The sequence below is a fragment of the Zerene cesonia genome, chromosome 28 (genome assembly GCF_012273895.1).
Source record: "Zerene cesonia ecotype Mississippi chromosome 28, Zerene_cesonia_1.1, whole genome shotgun sequence".
NCBI classification, from domain to species: Eukaryota; Metazoa; Arthropoda; class Insecta; order Lepidoptera; family Pieridae; genus Zerene; species Zerene cesonia.
In genome coordinates this window covers 5,449,701-5,477,206 of record NC_052129.1, presented here as the reverse complement: position 1 = coordinate 5,477,206, position 27,506 = coordinate 5,449,701, and the positions used below count along the sequence as shown (strand labels likewise).

Genomic DNA, 27,506 nt, shown 5'->3' with positions numbered 1-27,506 from the left:
CCAATGTCGTAATTGTTCGGGAGCACCGTATTTATTATATTTGTGGATGTTATTGGTGCTTTTGTATGCGTCTGCGTTTGTTTTTGTGTATGGGACAGATAACATTATTCACAGACAGCAGAATCCACTTAAATATAAACATACGGATCATCTATAACAATTTTAAAAGAGTATTACGCCTATAATAATTCTGGTAGGTCTGTTTTGATATTTACCAAAAACTGTTTTTATTTATCTACGCACTTAAACAAAATTATTTTTAACCGATTTAATAAAAATGAGGTGATCAATTCTGTGTATGTATTTTGTTCGTTTGTATGTACGTATGTCAGATTGTAATGATTTCTTCTTAATAATGTTGACTGAGGGATTTAAGGCAAGTTTCAACAAAATCATCCGTTCATCAGCTTTTGAAATAGAAGGGTTAACATATAGCATTTACAATAAGAATATAATAGCTTTCAAACGACAAAATCGAAATGAAGTCATTTTTCATTTTGCTAATTATTGTCTTAATCATTATTATTATCTTGTTGACTTTTTTGACTTGTCCTGGAATCCTTTGGAACCATTTCTCATCCAACATAAGTGAAATTACTACACTATTTATTTATTTTCTTGTCACAAGTAGTTATTTGCTCAATATGTTGTTAAATCAATTGAATTAAATCCATCAGAAACAGAGCACTCACTTAAATTGCGTCCTATTATCTTCTTGGAGCAGTTCATCGCTGCGATACCAGCTAATCTCCGGCTTCGGCGCGGCGAGCAGCTGGCACTCGAAGACCAGCTTATTGCCATCGTCCTCTTGCCTCAACTGCGGCTTCTGCGTGAAGCTCGGGGCAAAATCGTCGGCCACCCCCATAGCGCTAGGTGTTGGTCATCACTGGTCGGAGAAGCTACCGTCGCTGCGTAAATTAACTGTGGAAGTCGGTTTCTTTTTAGTTCAAGGAGGTAACAGATTTATATTATTAGAACTTAATTTTAATGAGAGTTTAGCAATGGTACTAATTTTAATCTCTGTAATGTTACTAGCATTAACTTAATTTTATTTATTTATTTTTATTTAATTTCGAGTAACTCAGACTCATTTTGTTAGTAACAATTAATTCTTAAGAATAATATTACTAAAAACATGTATGAATCTCTTTTTGTTATGTTTCTAGCATCAATTTAAGTATAAGATTACTAAAAAAATATTTGTATGTAAATGAATACCAATACGATAATAGTATGAATAAAGGAGTAGAACACTCCTTTATTCATCTCAGGCATCGGTGGTTTGAATTGTTTTTATTTTTCATTAAACAGTCCCTCAATCAAGAGCTTTGATAACGTTACGACTGTTATTAGAATAGATTATACTTAATATTTTAATTAGTTAATTTTAATATCTATGGTCTTGATCATCATTTTTCGTTTCGTTCAACTTTGAGTAGATGAACTTTTTTACACGCTTTTTATTAGCTTCACCTGTATGTTTGTTTGTAACCGACTTCGTTGGGCGCGATTTTGACCCACTTTAAACGGCCAGATTTCGTTCAAACTTTGTAGATTTATTGAGGACCGATGACAATACACTAATTTGATAAAATTATTCCAGTTTTCAATTTGCAAAATATGATTTTTGTTAAAGCGTGTTTTTTAGTTTTTTTAAACTATTATATTTTATTTTGTAATGATTTAGGCTAGACACTTTAAATAATACCTATGGTCTGTTGATGACGAAGGAAAACTTATAATATTAATGACATGAATGCAAATTAATGCAGCTCAATTATACTAGGAAAGCTGAAATGGTTAAAGCATAGGTGGAGTTTTATTCAGATATCGCATGACTCAAAACAGAAGCGAGTGTATTAACGAATATAATAATAATCTGTATTATTAAAATTTACATTAAAACAACATTGTATAGTCATAATTTAATATATTGTTAGTACCTAATAGATTTATTTATGTGGTTTTTATTATATCGGCAAACATCAGACCATACACTTATTCATTTTAAACTCATTCGAATAAATAGTTATTATAATGAGTTTAAAAGGGTATAGACCCTTCACGTTATTATATACCACTACAGGACTGACAAATAAGTTCAGTAAAAAGCATTCAATATATAACACGAGATAGTTGTCAAAGAAGACAGACAGTCTAGAGGTTTCCCTCGCATATGGATAACGTAACGTGATAAAAACTTTCCTTCGTCCATTCTCAAATTATCTTTATACTCAAATTTATACAAAAATAAACTACTCCTCAGTTTTATGTATTAGTATAGAATATACATGGCCCCATCATAATTTTGAGGAGACAAAAAATCTCTAAAATCCCTAACGTTCGTATAATAAGGTAAAATGTAATGTTATAATAGGATAATTTAAAAGTTTCCCGACGTTTATTATCCTGCTATAATAACCAGGAAATTGGATATTAGATAGTGTAGAGAGATAATTCAATCGAAATGCCATGAAATGTATTTCTGAAAATTCTTATTGCTAAATGGTGTATCAGTATATATCTTTATTGAAATATGTTGTCTTTATTATGTTATTATGTTGATATATGACCGCCTCCTTGGCACAGTGGTTAACACGTTAGTGTAGAACCGAGGGGTCCTGGGTTCAATTCCCGGTAGGGACGCACAAAAAAAAATGTCTCGGTCTTGCAGGACACAGAAGGCTGATCACCTACTTGTCCGTAAAGAAAAGCGATCAGTGAAACAGATGAACATCATCTGCCCCATACCCCAGTAGGGGACACGGGACTTCACTTATGTTGATATATATTAGTTTATACGATTCACATTGTTTCAATGATCACATCACAACGATCCTAGGTTTCTTGAACGGCTAGATATGAACAAATCCTTATTGCTACTCCAAGGCTACAATGATCTACACATTTCTTATTAGAAGGTTTGTTATATTTTGTTAACTTTCTTGTTTGTTTATGAAAAATTTGGATTTTTTTTATTCGAACTTATACAATATTTTGTTAGATTTATGTTATACGAACTTTCCTTAAAATACCAGAATCGCCTCTGTCGTTTTTGCAATTTACAAAATCCAAAAATTATTAAAATAAGTTCAGCCTTGGGTAACTAAGACGACTCTCTTCTATATTTGTGCTCGTTTATAGATTGTATCATATACGAGAGAAAATGTTTAAATAGTAGAATTTAGTCTCAATCTTATAACTTCAAAATAAACCCTATTTTTCAAGGAATAATGAAATAAACAATTTAAGTTACAGATCATATAAATGTAGTGGGTAAAATGTCTACAGGGGGGTATATCGTTATAAGCTATCTCTCCAAGAAAACCTAAGGGAACCTTTTCTTGTTAGATTCGAGTTAGTTTCTAATGTATATTAATCTACTCTTTTGTTCCTAGCGAAGAAAACTTTCCCTTTAAAATAAATATCATTAAAAGATGTATATGCATTAGTTGTTATTTCAGATGGCGCTGCATTATCATTCCAAAACTATTGATCCATTCATTTATTTTATTGGTTTTAATTTACATTTTTATTTGTGTCATATGCCAATATGACGTTTTTTCGATTTGAATTTATATTACTAATGAGTTGAGAAATAACATTAATATATTTAAACAGTAGGGGAGCTGGAGGCCCGTTTTCCTTTTCCTTATGCTTCCTAGTCCATTTCTTCTTTACTGTCAACAGTCCTCTCCTTTTCCCTTATCCCTTAAAAGCGGCCAACGCATAAGCATATAAATTACCTCTGCGAATGTTCACGGGCGGTTGTAATCGCTTACCATAAGGCGAATACCCAGCTTAATTGGCCGCTTTGACATAAAAAATATGTTTTTTGGAAAGGACCATGATGAGATCTAATATAGTATCAATAGATATAAGAGTACTTGATTGAGGTCTCCCAAATCTTGCTCATGTGTGAATGACCTCTAATATAATAAAAAAAATTGAAAGTGCAGCATTAGATAGATGTGCGTATCCTTTCATGTATGTATGTATGTAACCGACTCCTTTAGATCTAAATTCATTTGAAATCATAAATTCCAAAATAATGAAATTGTTACTTAGATGTACTCGTACTTGCGTATGACAGTATCACAAACTGGTAAATAATTTTATTTATCTTTTAGCAATTTCTTTAATTATCACTGTATATTATAAAGCAAGTCCTTGGCGCCTGTCTGTCTGTTAGTGATAAACTCAAAAACATTTGCACTCATTTTCATTCTGTTTTCACCAATGGATAGCGCGATTCTCGAGGAAGGTTAAATACCTTCCTCGAAATAGATAAGTCGATAAGGTTTTTTATGTATTTTTAATATATTAGAAAAAATATTTAAAAAGTATATTATTTAATATTATGTATTACAAAATAAAGTTTCTAAATCACTTATAAAACGCATTGAAAGGTCCCAAAAGGTTAGGCAAAGAAGGATATCATTTATGAATTGAACAAAAAAATAGTCTGATGCTTGAATGTAGAAATTTCGAGAATCCTCTCATTTAATCCAATTCCATTATCCTCGTTAATAATCAACTTAGAGTAGATTATAATATTTGTATTAGTATTATTTTAATAGGTCACTCGATTATAATGTCATTCGTATTTACAAGTACTGCAATAATAATTAAAAAGTGCTAATTTCATCGACTATCACCACCTGGAGTTAGCTATATAGCGACCTTTTGCTTATTTTTTAAATATACTGTATGTATTTCATGTTCATATTAGTAATAAAGAATTAATTTCATTACTTGAAATCCATCGCTTCTATAACTCATGTAAAATGCGACGTTTTGCCAAGAGCATGTTTTAAATAAATACTTGAAAGCGCAGAATGAATCATGTATCAAATTTGACTTCACAGTCAATCATAATATCACTGAAACTCATCCATCACCACTGGGATTGTCTGAACATCGATCTTGGCCCAACATCATCAGGATTCTGAGTCACGGTACGCTGACCAGCGCCACCTAGCGAGCAAGGTGAAACGTGGGAGTCCAGTGTAAGAATTTTCATAAGTGTATTATACGAAACATGTCCGATCTATTTCTGTAACCGCTGAAGGCCTCGAGCTTTCGGGCTTTTTAATAACTTCCGACGATTACCTAACGCCGTCCGTTTGATTTTAAATTTCACTTTCTATATCGTTCAGTTTATATATGAAATGAAATGAATATCTTTTTAACGAATTATTACATATTAAAATTTAAATCAGTTAAATAATTTACATTGAACATTGAATTGAAAGTTATCGTTCCCGATGAAGTAGGTGATATATGTAACATACCTGCAGCAAATGTAAAAAGAAATCCAATGCACAAATCACAATTAGTCAACGATATCACAATCACACAAGTAATCGAAACGCGAGATAAAGGCGAAGTTAAATCGAAACTATCGGTAAATGCCGGCGGCGGGACGTCGGTTCGTTTTCGAAATCGTAACTAAACTATGAAAAGTTGGCGGTCGGCCGAGGCGGTGTGGGAATTTGCGTAGGTAGGTGCAGCCGGTTGGACAATCGCCCGTGACGTCCTGATGCAGAGGTGTTTTCCATCGAAGATAGAAAATGATCTAATGAATCTGAAATACATGTAAATACTCCCATGTATCTTATTCATGAAACATATCCGCAGCATGATCAAAAATTTGTAAAGCACGCAAAATTTCACGCTTAGTACAATTTCTTATTAAATACCCGTATTTAAATTCTTTCTCAGTCTCGTTAACTGGTATTTAATTTTTAAGAAAGCGTCCCATAATTTTATTTTACGCCTCAAGTAGTTCAAATGATATTTCAAATTTATTATCATCAATCTCTGTCACATCATCTCGTTACAAATTGTCCACTTTGTCACAAAACTATTCAGCTTCATAAGTATTAAAATCTATTAATACATCCCTTTGTAACAGGTTACTCAACATCGCTGATAGTGTAAGTTCATCGCCCTTAATAAGAGTATTATTAGTTTTTCAACATGCAATCGATATATTAGCAATTAAATTAATAACATCTTCTACCTCAATAATTTTATTTAAAGCCTTATTAACCGACTTCTTTTACATGTAATTGATTAATAACCTACATACTTTCAAATAGTTTCATGCATTTCTTTATTGAAACAAATGTCTTTGGGAAATCTGAATGGTCATAGCTACATAGTATAAAACAAAGACGCTTTCAACCGTATGTGTGTCTGTATGCATAGATCTTATTATGCAACAGATTTTGATGGATAGAGTGATACAAGAGCAAGGTAATATCCTCTAAACTACTCCGAAATTAACGCGTGCGTAGCCGCTGGCAAAAGCTAGTTTTAACATATAATAATCCTTGATTTCAAAAGGCTAAATAACCTTTCATACTGATCCTAATGAATTTGTAATTACCACCCTGCAATAAAACTTGAGGTAAAACAAATTTACTCGTGCGATTAATTAGGTTCATTATTCAATCTTATATTAAAGCTCTTTATTTTAGGTACAATATCTCAGATATTTATATTATATTGTTGATATACTAATCTAAATAAATGCTACTAAAACGTTTTTGTACTCTCCATTAGCACTGAATTCATGTTAAATTGATAAAACAACACATAAAAATGTAGTCACCGCAGTTCACCTGAAACATTTCAAATAAAAGATCTAGTTCAAATTCTAGCCTAGTGACATTCATTCTTAAAATAACATCACCATTCGCCCTTCATCACCCACTGGTTGGTTCCAGGCTCCAGGGCCATTTATCTTTTTATTTTTTCCAATTCTTGGCAGCTGGATGTCGGTCAGGTGATCTATAAATCTACAGGTGTACTCGCTGATGATAATGTGACATAACGTATTATTTATGGATGCATTTTGTCGTAAATGTCACAGAGGTGTTTGACGCATTATTTACATTTTTTCAGTTGGGTGATTCTTATTTAATAAGTATTTATTAATGATGTGATTATTTTTCGGGTCGATAATTTAAATGCTAAGTTTCTCCTATATTTTATTGGATATAATTTTGTTTTCTTTTTACGTGGTTTCTGTCATTTTAATGAAACTAACTTGCTAACTGCTCCGGAATGTTGGTTTATAACGATATATCGTTTATGAGCAATCTCCCAATACAAACGCAATGCATTGTTGTTAAAGGATTTATCTATGATTCCCTGGTATTTGAGAAACATGAGTTACGCTTTAATGTAATTCGCTTAGCAATATATCATGTTTTCGAGTCTGGTTAGGTTACAGGAAATCTATTTCAAACATCGCTGTGCTCTGAATTCTGTAATCAAAACAGTTATTTCTGGCTCCAGGACATAGAGTATTCCATAAACAATGCGAAGGAATGTAACATCTATTGTTCTATTATTTGCGGATGCGTAAGTATCAAAACTGTATGGAAATACATTGATTTATGTTTACGAATGAAATGTTGGACAAGGTTTTTCTGATTATGAAGCGCTTACGTTCCGAGTGTTGATGTATATAATTCTGAAATGCAATTAGCATAAAAGTAAATGTAACGATAAAAAGTTACCATAGACTTTATTTGTATAAATAAATAGAATATGAAATAAAACATTACCTGACCTATTTATATTTATTCAAACACCATAATAACTAAACTTTAAACAACGGTATCTCTATAAAAGCTCATAAAATGTTCATTTTCTATGTATACAAATAGAGCTTTACGCAAATTGCAATATTAGTATTTTCTTGTGTTTGATTTTACCCGAGCATTATACATGTAGAAATTAAAGACTTTACCCGGATTTTAAACGCGTTCTATTCATTATATTATTAACCCGACGTTTCGAACACTTTACTTGCAATATTGTCATCTCATTATATAATACTAGCTGACCCGGCAACCGCTGTTCTGTCTTACTCTTATCCTTTAGGGGTATGAAAAATAGATGTTGGCCGATTCTCGCACATACCCAATATGCACACAAAATTTCATAAGAATCGGTCCAGCCGTTTCGGAGGAGTTTGGCAACGAAAACTGTGACACGAGAATTTTATATATTAGACTAGCTGCACCCGGCAAACGCTGTTCTGCCTTACTCTGATTATTTAGGGGGATGAAAAATAGATGTTGTCCGATTCTCATAGATACCGGATAAGCACAAAAAATTTCATCAAAATCCGTCAAGCCGTTTCGGAGGAGTATGGCAACGAAAACTGTGACACGAGAATTTTATATATTAGATTAAACATCACGACTATTTCACGAGAGAGCAAAATTAATTCACAAAAAGAAACTCACATTTTTTTTCTCACTAGAACCGTGTACTCAGTGCCTTCTGAAAAGTGTGTGTGTAAGTGTACGAATAAACAGAAGTGTTAAATCAATTTGTTACTAAGAACATGATCAATTACTAAAATCTCGTGATTTGGCAGAGGATTTGAGTACCCGCGCGAGTTTACTATAAATATCTTCTTTTTAAATTCGTGTTAACCGAGTACCAACTGGTGACTTGACAGTCTAGATTTTAGAGTAATTTCATCGAGTAAGGTAAAATAGTTCTTATTCTAGATTTGATATGGTTGAATGTTTATTGGCGTTAAGGAATCGAAGTAAAACTTTATAATTATGTGAGATTTCGTTACATTATTTACAAATTAAGAACAACTGAACCATATCAGATGAAATTTGAAGGGTTTTCTCTTTAGAAACTGCTTTTCGAACAGGTGGTAAATGGTTTATGACGATTCAAAATTTTAGAAGAAGTCTAAATAAATATACAAATATTTTTAACTTTGAAACGTATTGCTTAAATGTCTATGTTTAATAAATTTAATCGACAATGTTTCTATGACTACTTTTAATTTTATTTTAATAACATTATAATGTTCGTTATTGATACGTTTGTGATAAATAATTATATTTAGGTTGGTTTAGTACGTTATAAGGTATTAGATTTTTACTATTTGAAATATATGATTTAGTTATAAGCAATACGTTATTTATGTATGTTCTGAAGGACACTCGCTGGTAGACAATGAAAATATTAAAATTGACTTTTGTCTTATTTCAATTGTTATGTTTTTATTCTTACAACAAAACCTTCATTCATACTATTATATATGTAAGGTAAGTTTCCAACCCAAAGAGTAAATGGACCCTACTAAGACTTCGTTGCCCGTCTGTCTGTCTATCCGTCCCCAGGCTGTATCTCGTGAACCGTGTTAGATCATGATACGTGGTGAAAGTCTGGTAGAAGAGGACGCTTGACACGAATTGGGTTAGCTTGCACGAGGAAGCTATCACATCACCAGAGATTGACATGAAATGAATGCTAGTGTTCCGTTCGGTGAGTGTGGGAGCCGGAGGCCCGTAGCCATTTCCCTACACTTCCACGTCCTTTTCTTTTATTCCCGACGTCAATTCTTTTCTTATCGATTATCCCTTAAAAGCAGGTAACGCAAGTGTAACCTACCTCTGCATATGTTCATAGGTGGTGGTGATCGCTTAACATCAGGCGAATCACTATCTCAATTAACGCTATCTCTACATAGTATAAAACGAAGTCGCTTTCTCTGTCCTTATGTCCCTATGTATGCTTAAATATTTAAAACTACGAAACGGATTTTGATGGTTTTTTTTAATAGATAGAGTGATTCAAGAGGAAGGTTTATATGTATAACATCTATTAAACTTCCCCAAATTTAACTCGTGCGAAGCCGTTGGCAAAAGTCAATTAGTTACATATGAAGGCTTGATTGCAAATGACCTATTTTCAGCGATATATATTTAACACTCGATTGGAATTTGTAGATACGTATATATTACTAATTGTCTACTCATTATATACAAAAATAATCACTCAGTAATTATTTATTTGTAACGGACGCAAGCGTGGGCCGCTCAAGTTTTCTTTCTGCGTGTAAAGTATTCTATTAATAATGAATGAATAATGTACAGTGACTTTGATCATGTGTTATTGTGACGAAGTATAGACAAATGTTAATAGGTGCTTTTTGCACACTCATTGAAATGGTCTATGTTTTTTTTTTGTCATCGCACTATGGGAGTATGTATATTTATTGTATAGGTTTAAGTGTATATATATATAAAGCTATAAAGCTGATTATGCGTGAATTCGCTCGCGTGACGTCATATTTTTTTCGAACGGAAAGCGGACTTCGCTTATTCTACTGTTTCTTAATTTTATTTCTCGAACCATCCTTACTTTCGTTCACATATCATAGATCGGTGACATTGCAACAGTTTCATGATTTTGTCTTATTATCCTACTAATATTATAAGTGCGAAAGTTTGTAGGGATGTGTGTGTGTTTTTTGCTCTTGGTACGTAGATAGCGGGACAACTGGAATAACATATAGACAACTTTTTATGCCGATATTCCTACGGGATACGGACTTACGCGGGTGAAACCGCGGGGCGCAGCTACATATATATTTGGATTATCTTACGTATATGCAAGTGAGCAAAATTTTATCGTTGTTTAGTTTTTATTTATCATATTGTGGTGTTAATTTTAAATTAAAATGTAATAACCCGCGGCTAATGATATTTCAGTGTAGAAATTTATGGTTCTTTTTAGCCAGGAAAATAAGGGTAATTCCCATAGTTAAGGGGTAAAATTTTCCAATTATAAGCATGTAAATGATTGAGGGGGAGGGAGGAAGGGGGAGTTAATTAGGCATCTTAAGGCAGATGGGAGGTTATGACATCTTAAAACAGGAGTATCTTTAGCGAGAAAATGAGACCTAGCGTTATTACTTTACCACATTGGAAATATTTTTTTTTCGCATAATAATGATATATTAATGATCCTTAGGCTCCTGAACTAGTCAAACACTCTGTCTCAGGAGCCAGAACTCCTGAGAAGCCTGCCTGCCAAAAGAATGACTCCTGCTATAAGGCTTCTGCTAGGCCACTAGTACTAATTACAATATGGGGAAAAATACAGAGCTAATCTAATATATAAAAATAAGGCGGGTTTTCCTTCCTGACGCTATAACTCCAGAACGCACGAACCGATTTCCACGGTTTTGCATTCGTTGGAAAGGTCTCGGGCGCCGTGAGGTTTATGGCAAAGAAAATTCAGGAAAAAATTCTGCAGAAAAGCGGGAAAGTCATTTTTCACATACAACCACCTGGTGGCGAAACGGAGTTCGCCGGGTTTGCTAGTAATATAATAATAATAAAGTATTTATTAAAACTGTTAAATACATACAATTATATTGGTAGAAACGAAAGCCTGTGTTAGTAAAAACTGTGTAACAGGCTTTACAATCCCTCACATTTTTGTAAATTTTAGTTTCTTATAGTTTCTTTTTTCAATTAAGTATATTAAAATTATAAAAAGTGCATGCATGTGTGTTGTGTGTGTGTGTGTGTGTGTGTGTGTGTGTGTGTGTGTGTGTGTGTGTGTGTGTGTGTGTGTGTGTGTGTGTGTGTGTGTGTGTGTGTTAATGTGGGTTAAGATAATAAAAAAAAATTGAAAGAAAATAAAAAATCCTTTATATGTGTATACGCAATAAGTCCTCTATGGCTTCGTAATCTAACTGTTTAAGAATATTTGATAGATTTTCTTTAAATTTGTGATTAGAATATTTTTTTACTTGTTTGAGATTATTACCAAATAAGCTATTATATGTCTTTGGAGAAAGGAAATCTGAACATCTATTACCATACACAGTATTAAACTTTGGAACAGGAATCCGCTCTAATCGTTTTTCTTACACGCAGAGCTATACATAAATCGTCTATCGCTTTCCTACACTGGATCTACTGCTAAAGACGGTAACCCCCCTTGGTTTTATGCGTATAACACACTATAAAATATCAAAGAAGATCACCTTCCTCAGATATTTATTTGCGTAATGTCTGACTCAAGCAAATAAATATTTCGCCGCGGCTACAGTCACGTAGCTTGAAGATTCCAATAGAATTACAAGGCAAAATCTGTATGTTCGCTTGCAGTGAATCGAATTACGGTAGGTGTTGTTTATTATTTCAGTTTGTTTTTGCGCATACTAGGAATAGCCATGTACCTACTCCGTTTTATATTTATTGTGCGGAGTATAGATAACCAATGGTTTGAATGTTTTCAACTTAAATGGAATGCGTGAGGATTTCTGGTGGTTTTTTTTATCATGTTATATTTAAATACCACTATTTTGAGTGACAACAGGATGATATGCAGATGTCAGCATTAAATGGATGTTTTATAAGGCCACAAGAACATGTTTAATATTGTCATGTATCTGGGTAGAGAGGAAATTAAAACGGATAACAATAAAAGTTTGTCACTCCATGTGGATCAGTTAATCTCTGCAAATGTTCATGGGCCATGGTGGTCGTTCAGACCAACCGCTAGACCCTTTGCCAACTACAACATAAAATAAAAATAACATCTTACCTCAAATTAATTGTTGTTACAGTTTAAATGAATTAAATAAACCATACGTTATGTAAGAAAGCACTTGAAGAAGGTACTGTAGCTTCACTCGCAGACGTAACTCATGTAATAAAGCAGCCGATAGTAGGTCAAGATCAAAAATAAACTGATGATCGTTTTTCCGAGTATGTGTTGATAGGACGTACTCAAAATCCGTTCTGATAAACATCCATGCATTATTTTCTTGTGTTTGAGTATTATTCATTAAGTAATTAAAGATTTTATGGCGGATTTTAAACGCGATTTATTCGAAAAGTTTTTAAAGTGTTCGAAACGTCTAATTAAATAATATAATGAATAAATCACGTTTAAAATCCGTTAAAAAGTCTTAAATTTACATTTGTCTCGCTTATTGCTTCATTTTGATATTTTGAGTATATAACAATGTTTTTAATTAAAATATATAATATAGGCCAACAAGTACAAAGTGGATTAAAAACCTTGTGGTAATTATTTATTGGAATTAAAGTTTTACTAGTATATAGGTAATATAACAAAAGTGAACTACCGCAAACCAATATGTATGTAATTATGATATTATTATGTGAATGTGAAATATCATTTAAACGACGTACTGAATTTACTTATTTACAAAGTTAAACAAGATGTGAAGTCTGTTCTAGTAAAATCAGGTTGACTGGTTTTTTGGCTAATTTTCAAACTATCTTTCAATCTAACTAGCAAAAGATTACAACAATCTTCTATTTAGTAAGATTGACAGAGCGAAGATTCACTTAATTCTCAATAAAAATAATTTCAAAGAACTGAATGAAGATTGTATAAAATATAACAGCATTTCTACAGGAACACATTCATAATCCGCATCGAAAATCGTAAGGGCATTATTAATAACGTATTTCATAATTATTTTCATATTTCGTAAGTCTGGCACGTCGCCACGCGAACGAGATGGCATTTAATTTTTCGCGTGAGTGCGATAGGGACGTAGCAATTTTCGTCAGAAAAATCTGCGAGCCTTGTGTTGCTATCTGCCTATGAATAAGTTGAGTATTGGAGTTATTTTGGTGAATTTCAGAAGGTTAGCGCTCGCTGAATATTCTGGTTTCTGTTATGTTTTATTGTTTACGTTTTATTGGTGACAGTTAGTATCGAGAATGTTAAGGTTTGCTCTTGGAGTATGATTTTAAAAGCTTGTGTTAAAGTTTGTGTTTATGCCTCAGGTATATTGTTGTTATTAAGGCAGACTTAAAGCTGGCTGGATAATTTGTGATTTAGTTAGACATTGCAAAGGTTAACATTAAAGAAATCGCCTTTTACAGTTACATCATTATTATAGAAAATGGTTTATTGGGTCAATTGTCCTTTGATCTTGCTGTTGTTGTAAATTTAAGTTAAATTTGTCTATATGTACGTGAGTTTAGGTATTTCTTTAATACGGTCGCTGAGGCCTGAACTGCCTGACATAAATCCTATGAAATAAATTAAATGAAATCAAAAAATTGAGGGTACGAGTGAGATTTCTAAAACATTAGTTATTGACTTTGTAATCAGGGGTAGCCAGGAAGGGAAGTGGGGTTTAGAGAATTCGAATATTCCATTTATTTTATTAAGAATATATCTAGTTTTCTCATTTTTCTTAATAACGTAAGGGCTTCATTAATCCCGATTTTAATAACCCGTGATACACATATTATATTCGTAATCTTAATGATACGCAGCATTATTATTATGATTTTTATCACTTACTAGCTGCGTCCCGCGGTTTTACCCGCGTATGTCCGTATCTCGTAGGAATATCGGTATAAAAAGTTGCCTATATGTTACTCCAGTTGTCCAGCGGTCTACGTAACAAATTTCATTGCAATCGGTTCAGCAGTTTTTACGTGAAAGAGCAACAAATACACACACGTCTTAACAAACTTTCGCATTTATAATATTAGTAGGATTAATAGGAAGTAGAATACGTGTTATGAACTGACTTTGAAATATTAGATTATTATACATTGCAGACATAATAAAACATAAAGAATCATTGATGGCTGCTAGATTACAATGCACCTGACGCTTTTGTCGTCATCATGTACCAAGCACACCAGACTCATTTTGTTTTTTGGAACGCCACGTATTTTCATCTCTTGCATTCTTCCTTCTCTTTCTCTTTTATTCAATCTTTCATTCTAATCTTTCATGATTTCACAGTCTCACAACCATAGATATCTATATAAATGTGAGTGGATATATATTCAATATTTTAACTGTTAGTGCTTTACTCGAGAATACTATTGGGTTTTTTATTATTATATCAAATATTAGCGACCCGCCGCGGCTTCGCACTGGTTTAATAATACATGATATATACATTTAAACCTTCATCCACAGAATAAATATAATATATAATATTAGAATAAAAGTACAAGAACTTCCTCTTGAATCACTCTCTCAAAAAAAACTCCATCAAAATCTGTTGCGTTATTTTAAAGATACCGTAATTACGTACGTAATTTTAAAGTGCGTACAGACACACAGACAGCAGAAGCCAGTTTGTTTTATACTATGCAGTGAAGACATAGGTGACGTATTTAAAATAATAAAGCAATTAGCGTTAATTGACGCTTGGTTGGATAATAATGTAATACGTCTGCAAGATAACTTCTCAGGGCCGAAGAAAATAATGTATTTTTACCCCGAAAGCACGTGCCAAATCTGATAAAACTCTGCGATAGTGGCTGCGTGTGACCGTGTGCCAAGAATCGCATTAACCGTAACATTACCGATTTCAAGATATATGTATATTGTTAACAAAGCTTATTTACTTTTTAAGATAATTGTAAATATAAATTAGAAAAACTCACACTTATACGAGTTTTAAGTGAGTTTCTATTTATATTTAGATTTTCTGTGTTTTGAAATAACTAATGAAATTTTCTATTGCAAATAAAGAATATTAATACATAAAGCTGAAGAGTGTGTGTTTGCTTGTACGCGCTCATTTTAGTAACTTGATAGATTAAATTTGATTTGAAGATAGTTGGAAACCCGAGAAAGGACAACTAAAATTTTCATCTATGAAAATCTCATGTGAACAAGAACTAGCTAGCTAAGCTAGTGTTTAGATAGAATGCTAAATTCTGAACCTTCGCTGCGAATAATCTATATATTTATAAATGTTATTTTATATACCATACATTTAATATTGTATAAAAACAGACATTAACACAATGCTTATAAATTATTATCTATATGTTTAATAATCGAACTTAACTGGTTCTTAATTTAAAAAAAACAAATGACATTCCCTTTTTAAAACTCACGTATTGAGTCTGATTCAATTTTGAATTATATCATTGCGTATGTCTTACAATAAAACTCATTATAACTTAAATATCTTTTCAAACACACCGTGTTTTTAATTTTTAGCAACGTGACTCACGCTGAGAAATATTCGTATCGTTTTGAATATGTCTTTCATTGGTTGATTGCCAATACGAAGTATTGTTTTTGTAACGGCAATTAATAGGAAACACGAATTATATCACGTATTGTTCGTTTGTATATTTTGATTGTCTTGTAATGCTACAGGTTAAGCAACTGACGGCGCGGTCTGTTCAGTGATGGATGGAGGATGAGACGGGTTTTTTGTTTTTCATTATTAGTGGTATGTGTAATGCTACAGTTGATCCTGTCCTGCCTGTAAGCTGAGATATCCATCAAACCACGAGTCATTAAAATCTAATGTTCATAGTATTATATATATATATATATTTTTTTTTTTTTATTCAATCTTTCGAATTATATGTATGCTCTGCCTTATTCCTCTCCTCTATCTAATTTCTCTCTGTACGTCTGGTTGTCTCGAAAAAATCGCTATATAGCGATAAGACCGCACATTTGTTTATAATGTAACTTTATTAAGATTTTTGTAGTTTTATTAAGAGCAATAAAGAATAAATAAATAAAATCTATACATCCGTAGGATCGACGACTGGAATGAAGAAATGGACTGGAGAGGGGAAAGGAAACGGACCTTGGTAGGTTTAAATCAATAATAATATTATGTAAATATAATAAACGGCCGACGTGACACTATGTTCGCAGAGGATATTTATCCTTCACCGCTACGACGCTTTAACTACGGATTTAGTACCTTATTTATTTTGTATGATTATTCCAGTCCCAGGAATTGTAAATAAATATTCTTGATGGCGAATTGCGAGTCCTGGATGCACGCTGGATGTCTTTAAATAGACTTTCCATCGAAACCAATACGTTATTCGATTTCAACCTTCAAGATGAGTAAACTTGTTATCAATGTCGGAGTTAATATATAACGTTATATATTATTTTAGGCTAAGATTTAGTTTTTAGAGCTCATTAAATTTTATGGTTTACAGTCTGAGTTCAAATATTTATGAGTTTGTATGAATATTTCAAAATTACTTTAGTTCTCTTCAAGACGCCTTGATGTATTCTGCTTATGAACACAAATAATTCCATAAATTAAACTAATCACACTATCACAGTAACATTATAAATGTGAAGGTTTGTTTGAATGTTTGTCCGTCAATTACGCTGAAAACACTAAAGGGAGTTTATGAAATTTGGTATACAGATAGGTTACGAGACTTGAGTGATAGGCTACTTTATGTCCCGATTAAATGATCTTGTTACCCGAGTAGGGCCGGGATGAGCGTCTAGATATTTAATAAATGTTTACAACATACATATATTTCTTTGTTACTAATATCCTATTATGTTTAAATTTAGCCCATTGGTGTCGAATCAACTCATTGATCAGATACGATCGGAATGGCTGAGTGACGTGTGTGTTTGAAATATCTATCTAGTCTCATCGAAATCTAGGTCTGTTAGATGCGTTAGAACACCTATGCGAAAGATTAAAGATGGATAGTTATTTATCTGGGTGAAATAGCTTATGATACTGGAAATTAAATAGTATGGAGAGTGCGAAGGTTATTCTTTGGCGGGTAAACATTTGTAAGTCTTTAAATAATCATTATTTTTGCCTTATATTTATATTTTTTTATCCTTTAATTTATGTTGGGAGCCAGTGATCTGTACTATAAGTCCTTCAAAGTCCTATTTTAGACTCTAACAACGTAAATACTACTTAGATGTTAAAGATTTTTAATAAGTTGTTAAAGCCAAATAAGAATTTTATTGTTATTTTTATTTATAACACAATGCAATTTTAACACACAGTTTTTTAATGTGGTAGTCGAGCACGCTTCGTCGAATTGGGAAAGATCGCACCTGGTAAGTGCCTCACCCCCACAGAATACCAGCGTGGAATAGTGGAAAAGAATAGCATGCGAATGCTACTGTGTCTCTTTTGTTGTCTGCTTTTTTATCAAATTATTTTTAAAACTTTTTTATTATAAGTAAATGTATTTTCTTTCTTCCTTTCTCGTACGTTGAGTGCGGGAGCCAAAGGTCCCTTTCCTTTTCCTCGCCCCTCCCAGTCAGTTAGTTATTTCCTGTCATTATCCTGTCCCTACCCCTTATCTATAAAAAGCAGGCGATGCTTTTTTTACCTCTGCGAATGTTCATGGAAGATTATGATCGCTTATCATCAGGCGAACACCTAGCTCAGTTGTTATGCTTTTGTATTAGCCCGCTTTCTCCCACTGCTATTCGCCCCTCTCGCAATGAACTAACTACAATACGCGATCGCTCGCTTAGTTACAACATTTGGTCTATACCTAGCAAGCAATGGTAAATTTTCCATCTGTTTAACGATTATGTTGTTTTCATACAGGTTAAGAACGTTTTCAATTATGAGCGGCAGAACTGACCCGCGGGTTGGCAGATGTCACATGTCGTGGAGCCTGTTTATTATTTGGACATACCGGTTTCCTTGCGATGTTTTCCTGTTAAGTTTCGAACGGTGATGTGAAAAATGTGCAGATAAATTGAAAAATCTATTTATTGCAAGCACGCTCTAGTCTCGAACACCCGACTTTTCTATTGCAGTCCGAGAACCATGGAGCCACTACTGCTCCTACTTTCCTCCTGGTTTATAAAGACTATCAGCTTCCGGCTTTAGTCTTGTGTTCATTGTAAACATTCGTATAGCAACAGAGTTCAATCAACATATTGAGAGTTGCAGACAAGGCGTTAGGCGTTGATAACGCATGTTGATATAATGTCGCCAGAAGCGCAACATTTGACCAAAGTTTCCAGCAACATTGTTATTTGATTGTTGCTAAACAAATGTAATGTTTTCCAATACGAGGCTATATGAACATTTCAAAAATTAATAGTTGCTCTTCATGGATATAAAACATATATAAGTGATATTGAAATAATTCGTTTATAAGCAATCTTACATTAAAGATTTTGTTTTCAAGAAATCCTTATGTAGCAGAACATCAAATTTTATATTAATGATCCCAGATCACACATATTAAAATACTAAACGAATACCTAGATAAAATCATATGTCAATACAAGAATCATACTTTATTTTTTACTGTTCCATATATTTATACGTGATATTTCTTTATCCGTCAAAAAAACAAATTGACTTATTATTCCCAAAGCTATAGGACTAAAAACAGGCCTTATATCCCAAAGAAACCACAATCTAAACTAACAATATTATTATGTGAATTTAAATTAATGTCAAAGCGATATTCAACATAGGTTATATTTTTCCGTTCGCAGAAACCAAGTACAAGCCAACCTTAAACGTCAGACGTTCGATTGGTGGGAATAACATTATTTATACTTGACGCTTTGATTTATTTATTACTTATTATATTTTTATAATTATTTTATTTTAGTATAGAGCTTGATTCATAGAAATGATATAATAATATGAGAGAAATAGAATATTTATCATGTAACTTTCTTTCTTTCGTTCTTTCTTAACTCTTATTATTTGGTTAAACGTCTTGTAAGTGAAGCGATGAAGCGAGGGGTTGTGAATTCGATTCCCGGCGGGGACTAACAAGAAAAACTATTCTTAACAAATCCAGGCTATAGAAGTGTGGTCACCTACTTGTCCTTTAAAACATAAATCAGTGAAATATACGTATACATCTTCCCCATATGATGTTTATTGCAATAATCGTAATATAAACGATGATGTGTTTGGTTATTTTATAACAAACTTGCAAAAATCATTTTAAACTAGACTCTACATTCTAGTGTGTATTTTTAGTGTACCGTATCTTGAGTCTACGAAGGCCCTACGAAGCTACGAGATGTCCACTTCGTAGCTATAATAAAGTATCTTAAAATTTATCTAATATTGTATTTCATTCATTTGAAATATGATAATATAAAATTATTATCAAAATTATGTTTTTTACTCATTGCACAACATTATGAAATACTTATAACGTGACATTAAAAATTTACGATCGCAAATCGTCACTCTTAGAAGTTTTATGTTTTTAGATGTTACACGATTTCAATTTAATGATTGTCAATTTAATTAAATATTGACCTTGTTACTGATTTTAAGGTTATTTCATAAGCATACGTGTTATAATGCACATTAGTTATCAGCTATTTATCATTATAAATAACTTTTTATTGATGCTATTTAATATATAACGCTATTTTGCATGAAGTTTTATATCATTAAACATTTACTCTCAACATTCGATCAAAGAAATGGAAAACTAATGGTTCAAATATTAATTTATTAGAGCGGACTGTAGATTCCGTCCGCCGATAAATATTTTATTCTAAACACGTGTTACACGTCTTTACAAAGCATGTCAGCGTGTTTCTAAGTTTTTGTCTGCAAAAATCGTTACCTCACAATTGTTATCATTTAAGCGTATATTACATTAATCTCTTGTGATTTTGGATATGACGTGTATATCTACATACATACAACTCCATAAGCTACAAAACATGCAAAGAGCAGTTTGAGATATTAATGAGACAGCCGCCGTCTGTGGACGCGCGCAGAAAATAACTGAAATATCATTCGGCCGTTAAAAATAGTGCGCCGTGATCGCCGCCGTAATGCATACAAAAGTGGCTCGAACCGTCAAACGCCTTATCAAATTTCCCTACCCACACATCGCCCACGCGATCCCCGTCGCCCATTGGTCATTCTTCACCCGGCCCCCGCGCGGGACAGTCCTGTATTAGTATGTTAGCATCCACTTCACTGTAACACTGAAGCAAAAAGACTTACACTGGATGGGTATCACTCGGGACTCGTGAGGTACGCTCACCGCGCCTGCCACGACCAAACTGTTGCTGAAGTCGACGCTCGGACGATCCAAAAATACCTTTTGTTACAACACTTATAATACCTAGACTTTAGTATAAACCGCGTCTTATAAATAGGCCGGTACAGTAACAGTGCAGTCACATTAACCTAAATGCTGTGGCCTGGATCGCAGATGTGATTTTGTCTTGTTTTTGGTAAAGGAAAGATGCACCTAGTCTACCCTAATATGACCTTATGATACAAGTCAATTATGTGCTAGGATCAATTTCAATATAAACAAATATACAAGCGACTCGCTTCGATAAAACAAGATTCGTACACAATGTTGTATGCCAACTCTCACGGCGTACTTTTTCAGTTACCGTTAACTGAATAATATTATGTAGAGCTAGATCGTTGTAGATTCCAATGAAGAATCTTGAGGATATGCATTCGATCTTCAATTATTTTCTTCGATTTACCAATTAGGTAGTAATAATTTCGGGGATCCACATAGTGGTTATCTTCGCCCACAACTCTTCGGACATTCAACAGACACGACCAGTCCAGTGCAAGCTCGGCAGCTACATCAATTATCTGAGTTTTTCAGCGCAGTATTCTATTTTGAATGCGATCAGAAAGTTTTACGCCCAAAATACTGCGCTCCATTGATCTTTGAATAGTAGTAGGTATATAGTTAAGCATAGAAAGAGCAGTTTAGTCACTAATATAAAAAAGAACGTATAATTTTGTCCTGGAGAAATGTTTTATATTGCAATGTTGTGTCTATATCCTGCATTTTCGCTTCTAAAATATAGAAGCGAAAATTAACACAATTCCTTCTCATATTTTGATGAAAAAGACATTACGAAATACGCTTATTGAAAATCGCCATTTCGTAAACCATCAAATTAATTTGTTATAATGAGTTAAATGCAGCAATCACTCTTATTGAAATATACGACTGCTATGCCAACAAATGATAACATGTATTAATATTCTTGACCTTTCACTTAAAGTGATTTATGTATTGCTAGCTCTGCCCCGCGGTTTCACCCGCGTAAGTCCGTATCCCGTAGGAATATCGGGATAAAAAGTTGCCTATATGTTATTCCAGTTGTCCAGCTACCTACGTACCAAATTTCATTGCAATCGGTTCAGCAGTTTTTGCGTGAAAGAGCAACAAACACACACACACATCCTTACAAACTTTGGCATTTATAATATTAGTAGGATTCAAAAGTCCTTCGTATAGTGAGAATAGAAAAGTGTTAATCGGTAAACCCTTATATAAATAGAAGGCAATTTCAAAATTTTGCATCAGCGTAGCGTTTTGTTTTGGCATAATTTACACTTTTTATGAATTTTAATGTGGGAGCCGAAATCACTTCGGCAGGGATTGGGCCAGCTCGCTCAGGGGAAGTGCCACACTCCCACAAGGTACGGTGAGTGAGAGAGTTGGGGGCCCTTTTCGGCGGTTTCCTTTTCCTCACCATTCACAATGAATACCATGTCGTCCATTCTTTCCTAATTCATTGTCACTTTAAAACAGGATTTAATTAATGGATGCCTCCTAATATAGATAAATAATTTAATTTTATAATATGATGGAACATATAATTAAAAAATTTTATCTCAATTTTAAATAAAAGCTTTAAATATTCAACATCCCGTTCCCATCCCATGACATATATTTTTTTTTGCTTTTGTTTCATTATACATAAGCATAGAATACTATGGTACTAATATATTATTATATATACTATAATATAATATAGCATAACTACAAAACTTATTGGCAATATCTACAAACATTATCAGTTTTTAATCTTTATAGTTATCGATGTAAACTAAAAAGAAACCTAACCTAACCTTCAAATCAACACCCTGGATTTTAAATACCATATATTATATAGCAAGTAAAAAAAAATATGAGTTTTATACATCCATAAACTTTATGGTATTTTTAATTAGCATACACATCGTATTTTCCTGTGTTTGGTTTTACGCAAGTATTATATATTTAGAAATTAAAGACTTCAACGGATTTTGACTTTGACCTTAAAAACAAAATCGGGTGTTTGAAAATCGGTTTAAATCCTATCCTATTCTACTAATATTATAGATGTAAAAGTTTGTGAGGATGGATGTATGTATATACGTATGTTTGTTGCTCTTTCACGCAAAAACTACTGAAACGATTGCAATCAAATTTCGTACGTAGATAGCTGGACAACTGGAATAATACATAGGCAACTTTTTATCACTATATTCCTACGGGATACAGACTTACGCGAGTGAAACCGCGGGGTGAAGTTAGTAATGAATAAATCACGTTTAAAATTCGTTTAAAAGTCCTTCAGATGCCGAAGTAATCTATGAAAATATCAAAAATATTTGCAGTTAGAATTCTGTTTAATACTGTTAACGTTTCGACCACATACAGATTATAGAATAATTATTAAATGATTATTACAATTCAGTAATAATACTTTATTATGTATGAATAAAATAAAAGCAAATTGGATATAAATATTACTTGCATACGTTTACACCTCCAAACATTTAATTTCAAAACGACACGGTTTTCCGTCTATTTTTAATTCTCTTAACGTTGTAAATGCGTCTAAAGTTTATAGCAATACTACATTAAAACCGACTCTGCCAAGTTTCACAGTTTCCATATTAATGCGTTTGAAATACGATAATTAGTGTAATTTTCGTCTAAAACATTGCTTATATTATCATTTGTTATGTTGGTTATATGCTTGTATGAGTCATTAAATCTCGTGCAATTTGCTCATTACAATTTTAGCGACAAAATTGGTTGGGAAGGATTAATATCAGATTTTATAGTATAATCATAAAACTAAGAAGGTCACGATTCGTCGGTCCTATTTTCATATGCCTGTTTCACAGAAAAAACTAAATTAAGCATTTATAGATTGTGCTGGTATACTGCGCTCTGTTCGATCTTATTTTTTTCGATTTGAAGACTAATTTCATCATCATCATCATCATCAGCCCTTATATGTTACCACTGGTGGGACACAGGCCTCCTATGAGGGTTCAGGCCATAATCCACCACGCTGGCCAAGTGCGGATTGGCAGATGTCACATGTTGTTGAACTTTTGATTCTTGGACCTGCCGGTTTCCTCACGATGTTTTCCTTCACCGTTTTAAGCAGTGATGATGTTATCTACATGCGCAGATAAATTGAAAAATCAATTTATTATCTTCTCGAACCCCGACTCATCGATTTTGAAGTCCGAGGTTTCCAGTCCCCACTGAGCCACCACTGCTTTTATCGATAGAAATATACCATCGATAATAGATAATAGACACAGAAAAAAATCTAATTCGCATATATAATATTGCTATACCATTGGTACAACAGAAATTGGTCCAAAATAAAATAAAATAAAATAATTGACAAAGCTTTTAGTTCCACCACGCCACTGTCACGTTGTGTTATGAAAATAATATAATATATTTTATAAGATTCAGTTTATAATCTGTGTATTTTTGTCGTTGAAATGGATGATTGACGGTTAGACAGGCAGACATACGTCTATATAAATAAAGTTCGTTCTCAATTCAAATGTTATTCATTGTACTAAAATACCCATTTTATTTATCCGTTGTAATTGCTTTGTTGTGATTTAATTTAAAAGCATTGTATGTAATTTACAATAAATGAATACGAGGATGTAAGTGGGTACCAAATCAGTATATAGAAGTCATTGAGTATAAGGTTAAGTTTGAAAATAGATTCCTTATACAATAAAAACATACATTACACGGTTTCATGCGTTAGTTTATTGTGGGAGTCGAGCACGCTTCGGCACGAATTGGGCCAGCTCGCACCGGGGAAGTACCACACCCCCACAGAAAACTGGCGTGAAATAGTGGCATGCCACTGTGTTTCGTACGGTGAGTGGGGGAGCCGGAGGCCCGTTTCCTTTTCCTCACCCTAGTCCATCCTTCTTTCCAGTCGTTAATCCTTTCCTTTCCCTGACCCCATAAAAACGGGCAGCGCATTCACGGAGGTACTACCTTTGCGAATGTTTATGGGCGGGGGTGATCGCTTACCATCAGGCGAACCACCAGCTCAGCTGCCCGCTATGACATAAAAAAAAAGTTATTGGAGCAGCGAATTTGTTGTTTCGTTTCAAATGCTGCTGACTGTTAATATTAATCGTAGTTTAAATTGGATAATAATATATGTATTTTTTTTTTACGGGAGAGCGGGCATCTGATCTGGTGGTTCGCTAGATGGTAAGCTATCACAAGCCCATGAGCATTTGTAGAGGTAGGATTTCTGCAAATGCATTGCGCGCTTTTAAAAGATGGTATAAAGTAGGAAATGACGACGGATATAAAGAAATGGACTGGGAAGGTTAAGTGAAAGCATATAATAGGCCTCCGGCTCCCCTACTCACGGAACGGAACACGATGCTATGACAATATTTCGCCGATTTTCTGTGATGGTGTTTTTCACCTCTATTTGAGCAGGCCCAATTCGTGAAAGCGTGCTCGACTCCCACCGAGGAACTTCTACTGGTTTGGTATGGTTTTGTGACAGAAATATGCAGTATTGGTAGATATTTATCTGCTGCTTCAAACGTAATGTCATGCGATAAAGTTATACTATAAGAAAGAAATAAACAGTAAAATAAGTCGTGAAGTGTTTATCTAGATTTTCTTATTTTTATATAGGGATTGTATTTCTGTGATAATGTTATGTACAGACCTCTAAGTGTCATAGTTTTCTCAGTAAAGTGTACCACAGAAATGTACAGAATGGGGTAACAGCGAAGCTGTCGCTCGCCCTAACTGTGGCCTGAAACAAAATCAATTTGAATATAATTTTGAAGATGTTAATAATCATTCTTCCCATAAAATGTTATGTATATCTATATTATCATTTATAAAGTTGTTATAAATAAATAATCAATTAAAATAAATTATGCATACTCCATTATGTAATATTTCATAACGTTAATGAACTTGGGAATGTTCCAGGCCCTTGGAAGAAATAATAAATTTGCTAATTATTATAAATTTGTTTGGGCATGACGTGGAAATACTGTTCTAGTTTAGATATTTATCCAGGTTGTATGTAACCATACATACATAATATAATACCATCCACACTACCTGGTCAGGGTGACATCAAATAAACATGGATATTTCTATCGATGCATTTCATCCAGATTGTTCCAATTATTCCGGTTGGAATGAAACTCCGAATCCATGGTAATAATTAAAAAACATTTTTTGAACTTTGCGTGAAATTTAATGGTATCTCATATTATCATTTAAAAGTAATCCATTATATATATTCTACTTCCAATACCACTGCTAATATTAAAAATGTGAATGTAAGTTTATTACGCTTTTTCGACCTTACCTCACCACTGATTTTGATGAAATTTGGCCCAAGATTGCATGAGACCCTTAAAACGATCCTACTTCGTTTAAAAGGTCTCGTTTAAAAGCTCTCGTATCTGTGTGGCCAAACCCCCTAGTACCTAAGTTTTTTTTTCATACACCACAAGAATAAAGACTCGGACTATTGGGATGTCTAAAAGTAGTTCTAATTCTAGTGTTGGATAGTAATGGAGCTACATGACCTTCATAGATCTGCATTTTCTCACTCTGGAATCAGTACTGCTTTAAGTCGACGCAGCAAACCCCCAGATAGCTTACACCAAAGGTATAAAAACACCAGAAAATAGCTTGATCTTGATAAAGGCCGCAAACGCTTCGGATTACGACGTGTGAAAAAATATAGCAAACACAAAACGTCCGTACAAACATAATACGTTGTTTGCACGTAAAGCGGCGGGAATGTTTTTCGCAGACTATTAATTGGCGAGATATTTCTGTACTGCTATTATTATTAGAGGTTAACGCAGGTGCCACGTTGGAATGCTAAGACTACAAAATCGTTTTACATTGTGCAATTTGCATTGTGATTCGAATGATCGATCGCGTTTTTCGCATAGCGAGTGTTCAATGTATAATGTATTGTAATGACTTATTGATTGGAGTCTTATAAACTAGCAGTCCGCTCCGTCTTCGCCTGTAAGAATTATTGAAATCGGTCCAGTAGAAATGAATAAACTCTTCAACGTTATATAACAAAGTACCTTTAGATAAAAGTTTCGTGTTACAATGTCTGTAGCAAAACTTGATGGAATCCAAAGCAGTTTAACTAATTTTGATGAATATTTATTATATGTAAGTTGTTTTCATAGCTCTAGTGATAAGCGTCTATTGACACAACTACGTTTGCTGGGCCACCTTATTAAAGATTGTGTTCTTGATTATAAATAATTAGTTACTTAGAAATAAAATAGCCTAGAGCTATTTCGGGTTTCACTACGACGATCTCTATGAACTGATTTTACAAAATAATAAATTAATTAGAAATTTGCCTTAAGTTTTTACGCCCCACACTTGACAGGGATGTTTAAAGACATCGTAATTTAGTCAAATTTCAATGTAAAATCTCATTTTCACATCACAAACTTTTTCCACATAATATGTTTCATCAATTAACTGTAGTAAGAGGTTTTTTTTGATAATAAACACCTGTTGTTATGTTAACAAAACATAACTCACAGTGACTTCTCAATTCAGACACTGTGACCTACAAAAATTTTTCAAGCATGCATACACATGATAAGTGTATTTTCGTATATTTTAAGATAAAATGACTTCATTCAACCAATATAGTATCATGGACTACAATCAGTCAAAGAAAAATAATGAACAATCTACTTTATTCCGACAATATCAATGTATATTTACAAAAAATGTATCCAATCTTCTAATTAAACTATAGCACCCTGAAAGTAAAAGAAGTATAAACAAAACTGGTATATTTATTATAGTACAGGGCAAGTGCAG

The 27,506-nt window shown here is 33.3% G+C and overlaps 1 protein-coding gene across 19 annotated transcripts in view; it reads right to left on the bottom strand.

Annotated features, from left to right (window-relative positions):
* Positions 1–20,630, bottom strand: part of LOC119837610 (twitchin) — a 121,098-nt gene extending 100,468 nt beyond the window's left edge. For 18 of the 19 annotated variants that reach the window (XM_038363262.1, XM_038363266.1, XM_038363265.1 and 15 more), the window contains exons 1-2: positions 5,295–5,452; positions 693–921 (exon numbers count right to left, since the gene is read on the bottom strand). In XM_038363262.1, coding sequence (XP_038219190.1) covers positions 693–865 — 173 coding nt within the window. In that variant the 5' untranslated portion in view covers positions 866–921; positions 5,295–5,452. Of the gene's footprint in view, positions 1–692; positions 922–5,294; positions 5,453–20,569 lie in introns of those variants that run through there. The other variant, XM_038363264.1, reaches the window with a different exon arrangement.
* Positions 20,631–27,506: the final 6,876 nt, after the last annotated feature.